The sequence below is a fragment of the Danio aesculapii genome, chromosome 16 (genome assembly GCF_903798145.1).
Source record: "Danio aesculapii chromosome 16, fDanAes4.1, whole genome shotgun sequence".
Taxonomy (NCBI): Eukaryota; Metazoa; Chordata; class Actinopteri; order Cypriniformes; family Danionidae; genus Danio; species Danio aesculapii.
The window spans coordinates 9,139,658-9,160,095 of record NC_079450.1 but is presented as its reverse complement, the minus strand read 5'-3'; the positions used below and the strand labels follow the sequence as shown (position 1 = coordinate 9,160,095).

General features: G+C 35.6%; 1 protein-coding gene across 1 annotated transcript in view; it reads right to left on the bottom strand.

Annotated features, from left to right (window-relative positions):
• csmd3a (CUB and Sushi multiple domains 3a) overlaps window positions 1-20,438 on the bottom strand; it is a 685,206-nt gene that overhangs the window by 9,710 nt on the left and 655,058 nt on the right. Inside the window, exons 64-67 of the mRNA XM_056474744.1 lie at window positions 18,028-18,207; window positions 17,647-17,712; window positions 8,171-8,329; window positions 5,601-5,713 (exon numbers count right to left, since the gene is read on the bottom strand). Coding sequence (XP_056330719.1) covers window positions 5,601-5,713; window positions 8,171-8,329; window positions 17,647-17,712; window positions 18,028-18,207 — 518 coding nt within the window. The remainder of the gene's footprint in view (window positions 1-5,600; window positions 5,714-8,170; window positions 8,330-17,646; window positions 17,713-18,027; window positions 18,208-20,438) is intronic.

The following is a 20,438-nucleotide window of genomic DNA, read 5'->3' as shown; positions in this document are numbered from 1 at the left end:
TAGTTATGTCTCCATCCAAAAATGTGAATTCGATTTATGCACAAAACTGGAATATTGCATAAAACATTTGTAGATTAAACACTTTCCATCCAATATGTTAAAGAGAACAAAATTCCCGATAAACTGGTGCCAAATATTAAAAAGAAAAAAGGAGTTTGCTGCAGTAGGAAAAGCCAAGACAGTTCTGGAGGTTAATACTGAACCACTGTGATGATAGACTTTGGCTGAGGGATTTTACAATAAACAAAACAACATTTCAGATAACTTACTATGTGCTTTATTATTTTTTTGATGTATAATTTGTTTGTTCATTAATACTATACCATCACAGCCATTTGTTATAACATGATCTTTTAAAAATAAACAACAATTAAAAATAAACAATAATCCCATAATCACTGCAAGAAAAAATAGTCTTGTTCCTTCTTCAAATAACTAAAAATTCTAACAACGAGAAGGATTTTAAATCAAGAAGCACGTAAAATATATAGTTTTATTTTCAGAATTAATAAGTCAAAATGACTGTAAGTGAATTTTTCCTTTAAACAAGCATATAATCTGTATAAATAATCTGCCAATGGTGTAAGTGAAATGAAATAGTTCATTCATTCCTTCATTCATTCATTTTCCTTTGGTTTCGTCTCTATTTCAGAGGTCACCACAGTGGAATGAACAAGTAACTATTCCAGTATATTTTTTATGCAGCGGATGCCCTTCCAGCAGCAACCCAGTACTAGGGAAACACCCATACACACTCATTCACACACACACTCATACACTATGGTCAATTTAGTTTATTCACCTATAGTTTATCACCTACAGCACATGTCTTTGGATTGTGGGGGAAACCGGATCACCCGGTGGAAACCCACGCCAACACGGGGAGAACATGCAAACTCCACACAGAAATGCTAACTGGTTTAGCTGGGACTTGAACCAGCAAACTTCTTGCTGTGAGGCGACAGTGCTAACCACTGAGCCACCGTGCTGTAATAAGTTTATTTTATTCACACAACTGGTAGATTATTTGTCTTGTTTTAAGGAAAAACTCAATATTGACCTATTATTTCTGAAAACAAAACAATATTTTTTTCTGGTATAGAAAATGCTTCTTAATTTAACATTTTTTAGATACTTGGATTAGTAACAAGACAAAAACTGCATTTTTGTTTTGTTATATGGAGATGTGCATGCAGGACTTTTAATTGTAAATGCGTTTACATCGTAGTTTATGCACATTTTTGATTACTGGATAAGAGTTTATCCTATTAATTTGTCCACATATGTATTTGTGCATTTTTTTAAAATGTATATGAATCTTAGCATTTTCATTAAGCTATTTTTATGTGCTATTCCAAAAAAGCATTTCAAGCATAAAAATACACTGCCGGTCAAAAGTTTGGGGTCAGTTTTTTTTTATTATTAATTTTATTTAATAATATAAATACAATTATTCTGTTCATCAAGTTGGCATTTATTAAATGTAAAAAAAATATTATAACATTTTTAAAACTTATTTATTCCATATTTATTTATTACTTATTGTATGTAGTATCAAATGAAATTATTACTCCAGTCATCATTAATAATAATAATAATAATAATAATAATAATAATAAAATATATATAAAATAATAATAATAATAATAATAAAAATAAATAATAATAATAATAATAATAATAATAATAATAATAATAATAATAATAATAATAAATAATATTAAAATGGTTTCTGAAGGATCATGTGACTCTGAAGACAGGAGTAATGAAGCTGAAAATTCATCTTTAACATGACTGGAATAAATTATTAAATTAAATTATAAACTACTTTTGAACAGTTATTTTATAGTACAATAACATTTCACAATTGTACAATTTGTATTGTATTTTTGATTAAATAAATGCAGCCTTGGTGAGCAGGAGAAGCTTATTTTAAAACATTTAAAAATCCTACTGACCCCAAACTTTTGACCAGTAGTGTAAGTGAACAGAAACATAGCTATTAAGCTACAAGAGCTGAAAAGTGACTTCAGGGGGATGTAAAACTATTACAGGAAAACTTTAAAACAAAACAAGAACCTTTAAAGGGGACCTATTATGCCCATTTCTTTAAGATGCAAAATAAGTCTCTGATATCCTTAGAGTGTGTGTGTGAAGTTTCAGATCAACCTACCTAACAAAAAATGTTTTATAACTCTTTGAAACTGCCACTTTTAGGCTTTGATCCTAATTGTACCATTTTGGTGACTGTCACTTTAAATTCAAATGAGATTGTGCTCTTTTCAAAAGAGGGCGGAGCTACAAATGACCTATGCATTAGCATAGCAGCAGATTCAAAGCAGGAGTACTGTTACCTTTGTGAAAAACTGAAAATGTCCAATAAAAAAAAGTGTAAAGTGTATCAGAAGGAAGACTATGGAGACTCCAGTGTTTATTTATTCATCTAAAGCTGCACATTTATAATCCTGTTATGCCGAGATCAGATTTTAGCCCCGATTTCGACTCGCCAACAAATGGCTGAAATCACAGGCAAATCTGTGCTCGTTCACATAAGTAACAATCACACAGTGTCGAATATCAAAGACGCCATCTCAGAGAATCGACGATGAGTCGCTGACACCCGTCAGATATTTGGCATACTTAATATCAAGAGCTGTCTGCGATTCAAATCTTGCCGTGTGAAATGTGTTCTGATTGAAAATAACATCAGCGATCTCCTACAGCCAATGAGAGAGCAAAGTCCACTAATGTGGGTATCTGCAGGTCAGCGGGAGATTAGGGGAGAAGTTAAAGGACTTCTTTTCTGTCTACTTGGAGCCAAGAATTGATGGAAAAACTAGTGTAAATTTGGCAGGAGCACCCGTGTCTGTTTGACATGTCATCTGAGCAATACCACAACCAGGTCGAAACAGAAAGAAATTGAAAAGAAATAGCTAATTCCCTTCAGAAACCAGGTGAGCAAAATTCATTTTCTACCCCACTAATGTCTTCTTTCTCATTATGTAGTTAATAACAAAAGATAAACTATGGCTTCATTCACCCTGCATGGTTCAAGTGACTCAATTCCTATTTTGCTCTCGCATGTGGCACAGATGGAATATGGCCCATGTACATGTAAGCAGGAAAAAAAAAATTACATGGATTCCGATTTCCTCAAATCAGATTCAGGCCTTGTTCATATGAGGAAATTTATCCGATATGAATCGGATCTGTGCCCTCATGTCTGCAGTGTAAGCCGGAAGATCAGATTTTCACCTGTCAATGCGAGTCGCGCATCCATAAAGACCATAGCGAATGACGTCAAGTCTGACGCTTTCCTTTCGGAACAGACTTCAGCAGAGTCGCAAACCTTAAATCTCATACACGAGGACAAAAAAGCTTTTATATTGTCTTGAGAGAGAGAGAGAGAGAGAAGAGAGAGAGAGAGAGAGAGAGAGAGAGAGAGAGAGAGAGAGAGAGAGAGAGAGAGAGAGAGAGAGAGCAACATCCGCCACATGACCAATAAAAACTAATATTGCATACCTATTGTATACATCACGTGCGTAAATCACGCCATGGACACTCCATTAAAATGCCTACTGGTTTAAAAAGGCCTAGATTAGAAGAAGATGGCCAACTGAGAACGTTTCTGTCATAAACTATAGTAAAACAACTTCTCAATAGCCTGTGAACAGATTAAATACAGGAATGGAGAAAAGGGCGCTCTTTTATTATCAGCTGTTAGTCAGCGCCCAACCCTTTTTTTTTCTGGTCAATGCACCTTTGCCGTGTGCTGTGTAAATGCAGACAATCGGATACAAGTCACTTTTAAAGGATGATGTAAGCCGGTCATCAAACAAATCAGAATTGACCATCAAGATCTGCAGTGTAAATGCAACCTAAATGACCCTCCTGTTGCTTCCATGACACTTCTCACGTGTGTTTGGTCGTGAGACATAGTTTGCGGACCGAGACAAAGTTGGTGGTGATTCTTCCTATTGTAAAGTCATGTAGTGTGAAATCTCAGAGTGTAAACACAGCAGCGATGAAACACTAGCCCAGATAGTCATGCAGGGTGAAAACATCTGTGAAGTGACCATAGACTGTAAAATATATGGACGTAGCATCCGTGATGTCACCCATAGGTTTCTGAAGAGCGTAAAAGAAGCTAATAGTAGGCGCGGCCAACCGTCGCCATTTTGTTCGCGCGTCATCGCACCCACGGCGGGATACCAAACAAGGGCAAAGAGGCGGAGAGTGGGCGGAGCTACAGACACCTGCTGGCACTTTGCTTAGACCTGGCAGACAGACTTTACTTTGGGAGAAACACTTAATACTCTATTACCTGCGACTCGTTTGTGTTCTGACCACATGTGCTTGGCTGTACACTATATCAATAAAGTGTTTAGACTTTTAAAAACACTGCTGTAATACATTGAGCCACTAAGCATTGTTCTTATGACGTTTTTCTACAGGAGAAAAACATGAATTACTTCCAAACACTTCAGATATAGTGTGTGTTATTAATGCAAGACTATTGATGAACTCCAGCATAACACTGTATGATAACGGTTCAGATGACTGTTCTAGAGCCTACAGCTAATCAATCTGTCACATTCTGGAGTGCTTTACGGGTCTAAAGAAAAATATTAATGATAAATGATCTTAAATAAAACAAATACACTTATAGAGATGGTATACAAGTATATAACTTTACTCACATGGGAAACGGAGGCCACATGAATGGTTTGTGAGCACAATTAAATGCACACAGCATCCCATATCATCTGATAATTGTAAGAAATAAGTCCAAAAGGCAAGTGACTGTGTAAAGCCACATAAAACAAAACAAAAATAGGATGAATATGCCGAGATCAGCGGCTAATCTGCCGGATTCAGCTGAGGTGAAGTGATGGCGACCAGCGAGACCTAGCTGTCACTCAAGTGGCCACGCCCTTAATTATGCAAACTTAATATAACCTAAAATAAAGGAAATGGATGAGTTATAAAAAAATTCACCCCCCTCACAGTTGTCATGAAGGGTAATAACAGCTTTATGAACCAAAATCGTTCTTTGTACCAGGCTGTAAACACCTTTTTTTCTGTTGTAAAGTTGGCCATTCTAACAGTGGGCTCAATTGAAATGTGCTCTATTATGGAGCCAGGACTAGCGGAATTTTGATGAATTGCAGTTTCAGTTACTTCCGTATTGGCTTTCCGAGGGAGAGCGGGAGGTTGCCGCTTGGAAGTGACTAGTTTGAAAATCGTGCAGTCTAAACTCTGCATCAGTCACTGACATTATCTTCAGCAGGTGAAAACTCTAATAACAGACGCCTGCTTCTCACTCACTGTCTATGCTAATAAGGTAAAAATGATCACTAATGGGCGGGGCTTTCCCTTCTAATGACACGTACAATGAGAGAATATCAATCAACGTGTTTCTACAGACTGTTTACAGTATATCAAGTGTGATTATAAAAAATAGAATTAATAAACATCACTAGAAGCTGGTTATATTTACAGCCTGTCGTCACACAACTGTGTTTAAACCTCTTATAAAAGTGATTTATAAAATAAAAAGTGACTTTAAAATAGCATAACAAACCCTAAATGAAACTTACAAAGCCGTCCATGATCATGGGCTCCTCTGTGGTCTGGCTGTAGGTGTTCTTCAGCAGAGTTTTCATGTGATACAGACGCAGCGTCAGACGGGCGTCTCTACTCTTGTAAACACCTGCGTTCAGAAGACAAACCATTAAAACGTGTCTGGTGTTGATTCAGTGGCCACTTCATGGCGAGCACCTGCTCATTAATGCAAATGTATTTGGATTAATATTTATTACATTTACAACAATATAAAATTCGACTTTGCGATGGCAGGTGTGTAAATATTGGCTACTTCACTGCGTCCAATTAGATGGCAGAGTGTGAATTATCCACTTTATAACATTAGTTTCACAGTTTTGCTTTCATTCGCTCTCAACTGGAGGGTTTCGTGAAAAACAAAGCTGTTTTTGGACCGCTGTCAGACTTGCTAGGAATAATCAGATATTTTTGGTTTGTGTTCAAGTTGCTGATAAAAAGAGAAAACATGTTAGATGATTTATGCATTTTTTAAACTCAATAGATCGTGCTAATCACCATGCAGGTTTTTTAAATGTATAAAATACTTTTATTTAAATGGATTTCATAAATTCTGATATGAAACTACACAATTGTTCTAAAGTTACTTTTTTTTTTAAAGAGACAGTAAGGCTTTTATTCACCAGGCATGCATGCAAGGGATGAAAAATGACAGTAAGCAGATTTCTATTTAATATACAGTGCTCAGTATATATGAATACACCCCTCACAAATCTCTCTTTTAAATTTATATTTTGAATAAGATGCTATACAATATTATATTTGTGCATATACATTAGTCAGTACTGAGCCAAATTTGGAGCTAATCTAACAAAATAACAGTCTAAACTGTCCAAAAATATGTACAGTGTCCAATTAACTGTCCAAAAACTAGTACACCCAAATTTTTACGTTAGAAAAAAATATTACATTTAAATTTAAAATAGAAGAAAAAAAATCAAGACAAAGAAAGAATATATAAAAAATTGAATACAATTTTTTTGTAGTTTGTATTTTTTGCAATATTTCACTTGTATAATCTTTTTACTTCTCAAGATGTTCCGTGACTGAAATATTATTTTAATAAATATATCTGTTTAATAAATCTGTTTTGTTCAAATGCACTAAAATACTATATTACCCTAAAAATATTCATTTTCAGAATGGTGATGTTTATGCTGAGCACTGTAAATGCTATGGTTTTGAACGTTTTATATATTATTTTCCACAACTTTTTTATTTTTTGGCTGTGTGGAAGTTATAAATAAAAGAGAAAATTAGTATTAGTAAATTGAATAATTTAATAATTTAAAATAATAAATATTTAAATATGCATTTCAATTCGCCGGATCACCACCAAAAAAGACAATATAAAAGCAATTATTACAGTTATAGACCATTTTAAGCCTGTATTTCATTAAATAAACATGATACGCTATTGTTCAATAGTTTGGAGTCACTTCTGAGAGATTTTTTACTTTTATTAATTAAAAAAAAAACAGTTTTATTTAGCAATGATGCATTACTTTGATAAAAATGCCAGCAATGATACTTCACTATGAACAGCAGCTATGCTAATTATTCCCTTTATTCTCTATTTCCACCTGGGAATACTCATCCCGAGGCTCCTAGAGACTGTGCAGCACTATTGATGCGATCCAAGACCTGTGAAGAGATGATCCCAAGGTATCCATAATCCTGGACCAGGCCGTATCCTGAGCTGATGCTGAGGTGGTCATGGAGGAATGGAGTGAATGAGACTGATTCTTAAAGACCTCAGTACAAACGAGTCCCCGCATTGATCCTATGGCCCAGCCAGATCTACCGCCGGTGCCCTACTCACACCTGCAGCTTCTCCACGATAGACGTCCAGCTTCCCCAGCCTCTGGCGCCTAAACTGCAACTCCACACAGGAAGTTTGGCCAGAAGAATAATGGTCGTGCCCAACAGAGCCTAGTCTCTCTCTCTCGAGGTTCTTTTTCCTCTTCACTTTGTCAATTGGTGAGGTTTTTATTCCTCGCCATTGTCGCCGCAGGCTTGCTCAGATTGGGACTTGTGGATTTGCTCTTCAGTGTTTGAACTTTCAGCAGTCAAATTTAAATCACACTGAACTGAACTTAACTTCAACTCTGAAATCTGGACTTTACTACAACTATGTTAAGTGGCGTTAACACAATCTACATTGTAAAAAGCACTACATAAATAAACATTAATTGAATTGTAATGCAAGAAGGTTGCCTATTTCTCCTAAATTGTGTTTTTGTACTTATTTAAAACTGTAATACTTCACAATTTCATCTATTTTTAACAAAACATGTAGGTTTGTTGAGCAGAGAAGTGTCTTTCAAAAACATTCCCAACTCCAAACTTTTGACAGCAGTGTATTACAATAAGTGCTGGAGAATTACAGTAACACCGAGCTCTAAAGGAACATCTTGTACAAAGAATAAGTGACATTTTTAGCCCTGATCCGAGTGCTGAGATTACAGAGAGCAGAGGTTTTGCTTACAGCGGGTTTATACCGTGATCGAAGTGTTTATGACATGAGCTCCGCCATTACGGCTCTTACCTGACAACAGCAGTTCTGAGTGCCTGTTAGTTAAAGTCGCATTGACTTTCCCCGTGGTGGCATTAAAGCTAGTGATTGTCAAAGTCATGGGCTGCTTTGCTCCTTTGTACTCGAAGGAACCTTTCCACAAGTACGTGGGCGCAAACACGTCGTCGGGAACTGCAATGAGAAGATTTAATGTGTCAGATCAGGTTAGGAAGCCATTTGCGCTCGCTGTTCGGCCCAATTAACACCTCAAATGCTTTTCTGTGAATCTGGCTGTGAATTACTTTAGAGGTGAGACGATAGCCTGCTCAAGATTCACTTTCTGATATCAATGATGATAATGAAGGGAAATACTAAAGAACAGACTTGTATGAGTGGTTGAAAGTGCAAAAGGAAACAATAAATGATGTCTGTTTCTGTATTACTGAACAAGCAGGGTACCCTGGAAAAAATATTGACAAAAAAATTGACAGTTTCCATATTTTGTCATTCACAAGTGTTTATTTGCGGTTGTGAATTGGATGTTAATCTTACCTCTGTCAACTTTTGATGTTGAAAATTCAGCTCTACAGTTTATGAAGATATTTTATTCTCTAAAAGTATTCTCAACATACTGTTGAAGTCAGAATTATTAAACCCCCTTTGAATTTTTTTTTCTTTTTCAAATATTTCCCAAAGGTTGTTTAACAGAGCAAGGAAATTTTCACAGTATGTCTGATAATATTTTTTATTCTGGAGAAAGTCTTATCTTTTTATTTTGGCTAGAATAAAAGCAGTTTTAATTTTTTTTAAGGTCAAAATGATTAGCCCCTTTAAGCTATATATATTTTTCGATTGTCTACAGAACAAACCATCGTTATACAATCACTTGCCTAATTACCCTAACCTGTCTAGTTAACCTAATTAACCTACTTAAGCCTTTAAATGTCACTTTACGCTGTATAGAAGTGTCTTGAAAAATATCTAGTCAAATATTATTTACTGTCATCATGGCGAAGATAAAAGAAATCAGTTATTAGAAATGAGTTATTAAAACTATTATGTTTAGAAATGTGTTGAAAAAAAATCTTCTCTCTGTTAAACAGAAATTCCGGGAAAAAAGTAAACAGGGGGCTATTAATTCTGACTTCAACTGTGCAAGCATGTTAACTAAAGATACTCTGTGGTATGTGTGTGTGTAAGATGAGCAGCCTGCAGAAGCCTGCACAGGAACAACACTATGAGAAAGCTATACTGAGGAATAAATGAATATGTAAAATAACTGAATATGTAAAGTCATGATGATATATGTTAAATGAAGCTATATGTGTCAGAAGCATTAGAGTGAATAACATATTATTAAGTTAATATGCCATCATGACAATGTGTGTAAACCATGTAAACCATTATAACCATATTAGGATTTAGCAAAGGCAATACTGGAATATAAACCTAAACCTAACCTAACCTAAGCCAAGAATATAACAGATGAATGTCACAGGACCATATATGCGAGGAAACATGCTGAGCAAAAACACGAGAAGGTGAAACTGCATGTATAAAGCAGGACCACAGAAAACAAACTCTTCAGATTGTCTAGGGGAGACTTCAGGTTGTACTGAAGGGCTGTTTTCACACATCTCGGCTTTATTATGTTGAATGAATAATTTAGTCCATTCTATTTTCTGGTATCCAAAACCTCCAGGCTGATAGTGTCTAATTGAGAGGAAGGTCGGCAACTACGACATTTAACAAAGTGACTTTTATTGACATTTTTGAATATTAAAAAATAATATAATGTATGATAAATAATATATAAAGAAATAAGTCTGTAAAATAACAGAAAATGTACTGGCAGTTTTTTTTTACAAGGTTTTTGTAGCTTAATATACAACACCAACCCAGACAATACAGTGGGGAATATAAGTATTGAACACGTCATGGGTTTTCCTGGGAATAATATTTCTAAAGGAGCTGTTGATGTGGAATTGAACCAGATTTTGCCAAAAACCTAAACAATACAAACATAAAAATAAAACAAAACAAAAAAATCTGACGCCCATATATATTTATTTGTGTGTGTTTTTAAATAATAAATAATAATAATTCTAAAAAATTATATTCTTTATATAAATATTTGTTATTGGCCACACAGTTTAAGTATATATTTTTTGTTTTATCAGTTTAAATGTTTAGTGGTTTAATAAAAGTGACTTAAGTAATATTTAATAGGTTTATACTTTGTACCCATATGGACGGAGTATCCGTGACGTCACCCATAGGTTTCTGAAGAGCACAAAAGAAGCTACAAGTAGGCGCGGCCAACCGTCGCCATTTTGTTCGCGCGTCATCGCACCCACGGCGGGATACCAAACAAGGGCAAAGAGGCGGAGAGTGAGCGGAGCTACAGCCTCCTGCTGGCACTTTGCTTAAACCTGGCAGACAGACTTTACTTTGGGAAAAACACTTAATACTCTATTACCTGCGACTCGTTTGTGTTCTGACCACATGTGCTTGGCTGTACACTATATCAATAAAGTGTTTAGTCGTTTAAAAACACTGTAGTAATACATTGAGCCACTAAGCATTGTTCTTATGACGTTTTTCTGCAGGAGGAATTACTTCCAAACACTTCAGATCTAGTCTGTGTTAGTAAATGCAAGACTATTGATGAAATCCAGCATAACACTGTATGACAACGCTTCAGATGACTGTTCTAGAGCCTACAGCTAATCAATATGTCAGATTCTGGAGTGCTTTACAGGTCTAAAGAAAAATATTAATGATAAATGATCTTAAATAAAACAAATGCATTTATAGAGATGGTGTATAAGTATATAACATTACTCACATGGCAAACGGAGGCCACGGGAATGGTTTGTGAGCACAATTAAGTGCACACAGAATCCCATATCATCTGATAATTGTAAGAAATAAGTCCAAAAGGCAGCTGACTGTGTAAAGCCACATAAAACAAAATAAAAATACGATGAATATGCCGAGATCAGTGGCTAATCTGCCGGATTCAGCTGAGGTGAAGTGACGGCGACCAGCGAGACCTAGCTGTCACTCAAGTGGCCACGCCCTTAATTATGCAAACTTAATATAACCTTATATAAAGGAAATGGATGAGTTATAAAAAAATTCACCCCCCTCACAGTTGTCATGGAGGGTAATAATAGCTATATGAACCAAAATCGTTCTTTGTACCAGGCTGTAAACACCTTTTTTTCTGCTGTAAAGTTGGCCATTCTAACAGTGGGCTCAATTGAAATTTGCTCTATTATGGAGCCAGGACTAGCGGAATATTGATGAATTACAGTTTCAGTTACTTCCGTATTGGCTTCCCGAGGGAGAGCGGGAGGTTGCCGCTTGTTTGTACCTCAATGTCGAGATGAATCCACACACCGCTGCTAGATGCCGCCACTAACTCGGTTAGTTCTCTTGTGTCCACAGAATATAACTTTCCCTGTAATTTAGTCAACTCTTTATTTCACGTCATAAATAAATTACTAATCAGGCAACAACTTGAAAAGTAAAAATAAAAATGTCCAGTTGAACTGAGTAGCCTAATATACTCTAAGATTCCACAGTAGAAAAAAATAATCATACATGGAGTTCATCACTTCCACTTTCCTTCGGCTTAGTCCCTGCCTTTAATAATCAAGCTTTAATTAATTATAAAAAATATTTGTTATAAATTTGTAGTATCATCTAAACTTGTGACACTTTCAGGTATTACATTTGAGGTGCAAAGCTGTAGCACTGAATTATTGAAGACAGGACAGATGACTTGCAGAGGAAAATAAAAAATATGCGTCCTGCAGCTGTATTTGTACATATAGCGCACGTGGTCGTGATGCAAATGTGAGCACAGCTGCGCACGCATTGAGAGTAGTTTCATAATCTTCCATATTGTCAGCGGCTTTGCCACATAATGGGACTACTCAATATCATTATGTTTTATACAGAGTAGCCTTGGTAGGTCTACAATGACATTCCTGAAAGACGTCCAGAATGAACTGGGTCATCTGCTTTGATGACGATGGAGATTTACGCAAATTACAGGGGTCGCCCCATTGAGCTCTGAAAATACGTAAATCCATATTTATACGGAAGAATCACATCCCTGATAGATGGATTTCTTTGGTTGTTTCCAAAATCAGGTGAAAATTTCAAGTCCATGGAACCTTTAGAAATAGGTTTTCTGAGAAAAACGGTGACGTGTTTAGTACTTGTTTTCTCCACTGTACATGACTTTAAACTATTAAAAAAGTAACCTTTTTTGAACTTTTCAAGGTTAAAAGTTGTTGGAGGAAAGATTAAGGTCTCATAATTAAATTCAAAAGCATAAATAGATGATGCACCTAATACAGAAAACTTCTAATTTACAGATATTTTTTACAGTGTATAGTCAAACTGAGGAACTACTGTATAATAATTCAGTGTAAAACATATTCAGATTATAGAACTGAATTATAATAATAATAATGATAATAATAATAATAATCTTAATAGAAACAATAAATATTCAATTCAATTCACCTATGCTGCATGCCCTTGGACTGTGGGGGAAACCCACGTGAACACGGGGAGAACATGGAAACTCCACACAGAACTGACCCAGCCGAGACTCAGCTGTGAGGTGATCGTGCTAAATAATTTACATATTATTTGTTTATTGTTTCAAATAATAAACAAACAAAAAAACATCCATTTTTATTTCTCTTAGGTTATATTATAAATACACTGTTAACAATTTACTACAGAATCTACATTAACTTACTGTAAATCAATTACAGCAAAAATACTGTATTTACATTTACAGCACCATTTATCTTGCTATATATGTATTTTCAGTATTGTATATCATTACTGTAAAATGCGCAGAGAAATGTGTTTCTACACACAAAAATGATTGACAGGCAGAAAATGTTTCTGATTGGCTGGATTTCAGACTGGACATTTTGTCATTTCTGTCAGGTAAAGACACTTAATTCACCTGACTGTGATCATTTATTTTTACCAGTGTTTTTCGCATGCATTGTGGGACTCACAGTTGACTTTGTTAGTGGATGTTTATAATATATCATAACATAAGCCAGAGTAATTGCCAGTTCATTCCAGTGTGGTGACCCTTGATAAATCTGGGACTAAGCTAAAGGATAATGAAGATGAACACAACACTGGACGTAAGAGCTATTTTAAATCAATACATACTAAAATACCCCAGAAGTAATCTAACTATACTAACTATACATATATAAGATACTTAAAGTGCCATGAAACCCCCGTTTCAGCAGGGTGTTTTCACACCTTTAGTTTGGAAAAAGTCAGGAAAGTGGGTGTGTCTAGCTCTGTTTAGGTGGGAGGAAGGTCGGGGGAGGAAAAGAGGGGAGGTTTTGGATAAAAATGGGAGTTTCCGTTTGGGCACGCGATGATTTTCACAGAGGCAAAACAAACACACAGACGCCTGGAAAAAAGACAGTAACTGTGTTTACATGGACATCAGTAATTGAATTACATTTAGTCATTTAGCACAGTGGTTCCCAAACTGGGGGTCGTGACCCCTGCGGGGGTCGCAGAATAATTTCAAGGGGTCGCGAGAGTTATTTAAAAATTGTGTAATTTTCAGTGATTATAATAAATATTTTTCAGTATTACAAGTGAAAGCTAATATTTTCAGATTTTTAAAAAGATATTACTGATTCATAAAGTATTTAGGACACATTCGGGCAGAATGCATCTTTGTACTTGGAACACAGCGCTCAGGAACAGTTTAAAACTGTTGTCATGTCAACTTGCCGCAGTAAACAAAGCCTTCAACGCTTGCCCCGCCTTCGCGCTCTTCTTATTGGCCCACTGCTCTAAGAACTGAACACGAATGATTGGTTAAAATCAGCTGTCAATCACTCAGTCAACGCCTCCTGTCTTCAGATGACTGGAGCTACAACCGCGAAAATGTAAAGCGCTGAAGACGAGAGAATGAAAACAACACTGACAGATTTTGTCTTAGAAACACCTAAAGCTACAAATATTTGCACATCTGATTACTGATCATGTGCTGAATGTTAATCCACCAGCTATACTTATTGAAGAGTGGATAAAAGACCTCCATTGGCTTCAAGTCTGCTATGAAAATAACTAGCATTCACTGTAAAGTCTGTGGGATATCTTTTGGGATATCCGTCCGTGTATCTTTTGGTCACTCAATTATGTTATAAAAATGTCTTTTCTTGTGATAACGGGATTTCATTGAGACATATTTTCCTCACGCATGCATATTTATTTTTTTGCTTGTTAGTTTTGATTAGTGTTGATTTTCAAATGCATTAAATGTGTTTATAAAACGTGTAGTAACAGTGCGATAATTGGTGGGAGCCACTAAATTTTGGCTGGTGCGTCTACATTTTTAAAGTTAGAAGCACCAGTGTTACCAAGCAAAAATGTTAATTTCGAGCCCTGTAATCTATAGTAAATATAGTTAAAATATTGTGAACAGCTTAAAAAAAGCTATTTTTATTGTTTGTATATGCTTTGGTAGTGGGGGGGTCGCGAGTTCTTGACGATCTTACAATGGGGGTCGCGGGTTTAAAAGTTTGAGAACCACTGATTTAGCAGACGCTTTTATCCAAAGCGACTTACAAATTGAATTATTTGCCAAATCATTAATTTGTCGACTTTAACTGCAGTTTGGCACTTTCACTTTCATTCAGGAACATTTCATACATGCCCCCCGTGACAAACCAGATATTTCATAGGCCTACAAGGAACTGCTGGAAGAGTGTAGTTTTAATGGAATGTTTGATACCGCACGTCGTATAAAAGAAAAAAAACCCTCCGCATTTCTCTGTAACTTAGATGCACTCGGTAGGTAGCGTCAGAAAGCTGTGTGTGTTTAGACTATCCTGTCACAAATTGCGGCAAAAATCCTTCACGACGGTAATAGTTTGATTATGTTGTTTACATGTTTACAATTCGGAGAGCAGCATTTACAGCGGATCTTTCAGTCCATAATATTGTAGTGATGTTAACGTACTGTAAACTGAGTAACTAAATCATTTTGACTAAGGGATGTCTTTAAAAACTGAAAGAGTACTGCTGACGATACCAACTAACTTTGCCATCTGAATAACACAAACAAAGACCACTGATCGCTTACTTAACAAATCTGACAAGACAATCAACACCAACTGGAACCGCGTCTTTATTAAAAGGAGATTATTTCCAGATGAGAAAAGCTTTCAGATAAAAAATGTTTCTTAGACACGTATTTCTGTCGCGTGCACTGTTATCCACACGTGAGTTCAGCTGCGCTCTCATAGCGTGAAATGAAAACAAAACCTTCGTTGCAGCACATTTAAAAACATAACACTGACGACCAGTGTCTCCAAACAATTCTTCTTCCACTTGTTTTGGCAACACAACATGGCGTCTCTCTGCTGTCTGAACACTGTAACAGGTAAAACAGTCTTCAGAGCTGTCATGCATATCAATGAAGTTGCATCGCATATACGATAGAGCGCGCTGATTGGTTTGAACCAAGTCTTTCTCATGAATTAATGCTGCATGCTCAGAGACGTCACGATGCACTCGCAGGTACAGACGTCCACTCTTCACGCTGGAATACAGGCAAGTATCTAATCGGCGTTACGCAGCTTAAAAAATTCGTTTCAAACCGGAAGGATGACGAATTTGCTCGAAATAACGTGAAAATAACCAATTTTCCCTTTATTGGTAAATATATGTGTCCTAATAGTGTTTATAGCAACGTGGGACACACATATGACTGTCAACAGCTCAAAAAATGTGTTTTGGTGTTTCTTGATCCTTTTACTATACACATCACCTAAAACAGACTATTCAAGTACTTTTACATAGTACTTGAATAGTCGGGACAGAACACTATTGTGCAAGATATTGTGCAAAACAGCTATTAATGGTTGATGAAAACAAGTAGTGCAACATGATTGTGTGGTTTATTCACATGTAAACACAGTTTTCCATATTTAGCAAGATGGAGTTTAAGTAAAGAGTGCGGTGCATATGGAGAGAAGAGTGTTTCTACATTAAACACACAAAATGATTGACAGGCAGAAAATGTTTCTGATTGGCTGGATTTCAGCCTGGACATTTTTGGGATTTCTGTCAGGTAAAGACACTTAGGGCTCTATTTTGACGATCCATGCGCAAAGTGCAAAGCGCAGGGTGCAAAAGCATTAAGGGCGTGTCTGAATCCACTTTTGCTATTTAAAGGACGGAAAAATCCGCTTTGCGTCGTGGCGCATGGTCTAAAAGGATTGAGCTTATTTTCTTAACGAGTTATAGGTGTGTTTTGAGAATAAACCAATCAGAGTCTCATCTCCCATTCCCTTTAGGAGTCAGTTGCGTCTCGTCATGGCGCATTTGCTATTTACATGACGGACTTTGTAAGTGGAAAAACTGAACACTTCACTAGCGAGAAAACAGTTAAACAGCATCTGCAGCACGAGAATGAGAGATGAGCCTCCTCATTGTTTACTTTCGCTTTTACTCTCGTGGATAGGGAAACTTCTTGTACGCACAGACATCCATTAGCCTATACATAATTAATTTCGTTTGTTAAGCGCAAAGATTTATTTCAAAACTATTTCTAAATTCAGTTCTAATTTCCAGCAAACGAATAAATGAACAATAATAACGAAGTGTGTTCAAAAAACCTGAGTTATATCCTAATACACATGCTATGCCCATATGGTCTAAAACCTGACAGTTGGACAAATCTAAGCTTGTTTTTAATAAAACAAATATAAATATGCAGATAATAAATAATACTGTTAATAATAATAACATTATACAAAAGCAAATTGTTATGAATAAACTGAAAAACTGAAAAAGCCCCCCGAGATGAAGAAGGCATGAAAGTATGGTTTTTATATTTATGTAGACAAGAAAATAATATGTTTTGTAATATTTTAATCCTTTAAATTTATATCCTATATATCCTTATAATATCCTATAATGTCGCAAATATCTTTACATGAGCAAAAGAATCAAAATATTAAGGATATATATATATATATATATATATATATATATATATATATATATATATATATATATATATACCCTTAATATTTTAATTCTTTTCCACATGTAAAGATATTTGCGTACTGCTGTACACCCTGTCTGTATTAAGCAATGTGTAAGCGAGGTGTACAACTAACATGCTCTGTGCTGGACAACAGACCTGATTTGTACACGCCTCCTATTTTAGATTAGAGCGCCAATAGGCACGCATATGAGCGCAAATGCATTTGCTATTTAAACAGCGTGGCGCAAAACGTCAAGACGACTCTTGCGCCAAACTGAAACTAGCAAACAACAATTGCGTCGTGCCTTGCGCCGCATTGCACCGGGTGTATGATAGGGCTCTTAATCTGTGTTATTCTCACATAAATGGCATCAGTTTCACCTGACTGTGATCATTTATTTTTTTTTACAAGCGTTTGTCACCGCATTGTGAGACTCACCGTTGACTTTGGGACTGGATGTTCCTTGAACAGGCGTTATGATTTTTTCTGATGTTTTGGAGCCGGCTGAAAAACACCAAAAATGCATATCACTGCAACAAAGACGCTGTGCATTTCAAATGGCTTTAAAGGAAGCGCATTTCACACATGATTTCACACATCCAGCAGAGGAAGCACATCTGTCGCTTCTGCCTCCTCAAGACAAAAGACAGGCCAGAAACACAGATCTGAACTGAACTGTGCTGTGTGTGTGCAGAGATGGCCACAAATACATCACAAAGTATTTTTGTGTGCCTATTTTTATTTGTGTGTTTGTGTTTGTATATGCAGATAGATGCACATATTTTTGTGTGCGTTTGTGTGTTGTGTTGATCTGCTCACCTCTACAGACGGGAACTTTGCCGGTCCACGATCCGTCCGGTCTGCATGCGCGGTGCTCGGAGCCGCCAGTGAGGATGAATCCGGGCTGGCAGGAGTACAGCAGTGTGTAGCCGAATGACGGCAGGTCCATCCCCAACACATTAGCATGCGGAGGAGTCTTTGGTTGCTTACAGGAGTGAGCTGCATTCGAAAATACAGACATAAACATACCAGAACATTTCACAAATAATTACTAGTAAATAAAAATATTAAATATGACATGCTGAAGTAGACAGTGAGAAAGAGCGAAAAAAAAAAAAAGTATTTTGAAAAAATACTCACAAAAAAAAAAATGGTTAAAATAGTTTTAAAAAATTAAAAACTGCTTTTATTCTAGCCAAAATAAAACAAATAAGACTTTCTCCAGAAGAAAAAATATTATCAGACAAATTTCCTTGCTCTGTTAAGCATCATTTGGGAAATACTTAAAAAAGAATCAAAGGGGCTAATAATTCCGACTTCAACTGCGTGTATATATATATATATATATATATATATATATATATATATATATATATATATATATATATATATATATATATATATATATATATAACCATGTCTAATATCTGATGGCCAGAAAGTGATCAATTTTTTTTAATAAATTGTTCAAATATTGGTGTCTGTGATGCAGCAAGTCCAGAGACCAGGGGCGTTACTAGACATAAAGCTCTACTGGGGCACCCCCGCCCCTCCAAACTAAAAATAAAATAAATAAATAAATAATAAATAAATAAAATAAATAAATAATAAATAAATAAAATAAACAAATATATATATATATATAGACACACACACACACACACATATATATATATATGTGTGTGTGTGTGTATGTATATATATATATATATATATATATATATATATATATATATATATATATATACACACATATACATATATATTTGTGTGTGTGTGTGTATGTATGTATATATATATATATATATATATATATATATATATATATATATATATATATATATATATATATATATATATATATATATACACACACACACACACTATATATATTTTTTTTACATGAATATTTGTTATAAACAAAAGTATTCTTGTTGTTATACAATTATTTTTCTAAATAATCTTAAATGTAACTGGAAAACAATGTTTAGACAAAACTAGAGTGATATGCTAAGATCATTTAAGAAATCTTTTGCATAAATATTAATTTAATTTGAATGAAATTCTATAAACAATTCAATAAAATACAAAAAAAAAGATGTTTTATAGAAATATCTGTTGTCTTAGACTTGACAAATGGCAGAGAATTAGGTTTATTAAGTCTTTACCTCCCTGACTCCTCATCCCCTCATCCCTCCTTTTTGCTTCATACAAATAAATCTATCAGGAGGCATGCTTAGTAAGATCACCATCTTATTGTTTAAACTTTAGTTTTGTCGACTTGCAAAACAAAAAAGGCTGTTCCGCCTTTGTAGGGCATGAAAAGTAGGAAACCTGCTTTTTTTGCGTGCATGTTAACTATACGGGACTCGCACTGGCAGAAGAGCAGCGCGTGCGAGAGGCGCGCGGGTTCTCTGTGCACACGCGGAGATGCCTCAGTTTGCTTTTTGATTAAACTACATCGCTTTCACCAGCGTTGGTTCGGTTGCATTAGAGAATAACGTCTTTATTTCGGAATTACCTCTCTTAATTAATACACTTGCATATGAAGTAAATCATTTCTCAATGCATTTACTGGGGCACTGGAGATTTTTACTGGGGCACGTGCCCCAGTAAAATGGGTCTAGAGACGCCCCTGCCAGAGACTGTTGTGTACACCATGATTTTACATGACTAAAAAGTGGTCATAAATGAAGTTTATTTATAAACTAATTTCGAGCAGTTAGAAAAGAAATAAAGCTTTGTTAACTAACGAAATGAGTCACAGTCACGTAACACTAATGCAACGGATAATCTGGGGCAGGAGATAGGAGACGCTCGGAAGCTTTGCGACCTGCACCAAGCAGAAGGTCCATCCTTTGATATTTATATATACAAAATAAATGAAGAAATAATTATATTACGTCCTGGAACATAACAACCTCTATCCAGACGATGAGCCACACTTGTTGGCATCTGTAGAAAACAATATCTACCTGGAAGAAAAAAAAAATCCATTCATTGAGCTACAGACGAATTAATTTTAAACTAGATATAAACGTAGGTTGTGTCTACAATAATACGTTTTTGTTTAAAAACACATATTTTTCTCTCCATTTTTGTCCTTTCGTCCATTTTAAAAGGCAGTTTTCATGTTGCAGTGTGGGCTGTGAAAAAAGGAGGCTTTCGAAAAAGATGATGCATTTTAACCATGTGACGCAATCGTGTGACCAATTCAGCTAACGTGGTGG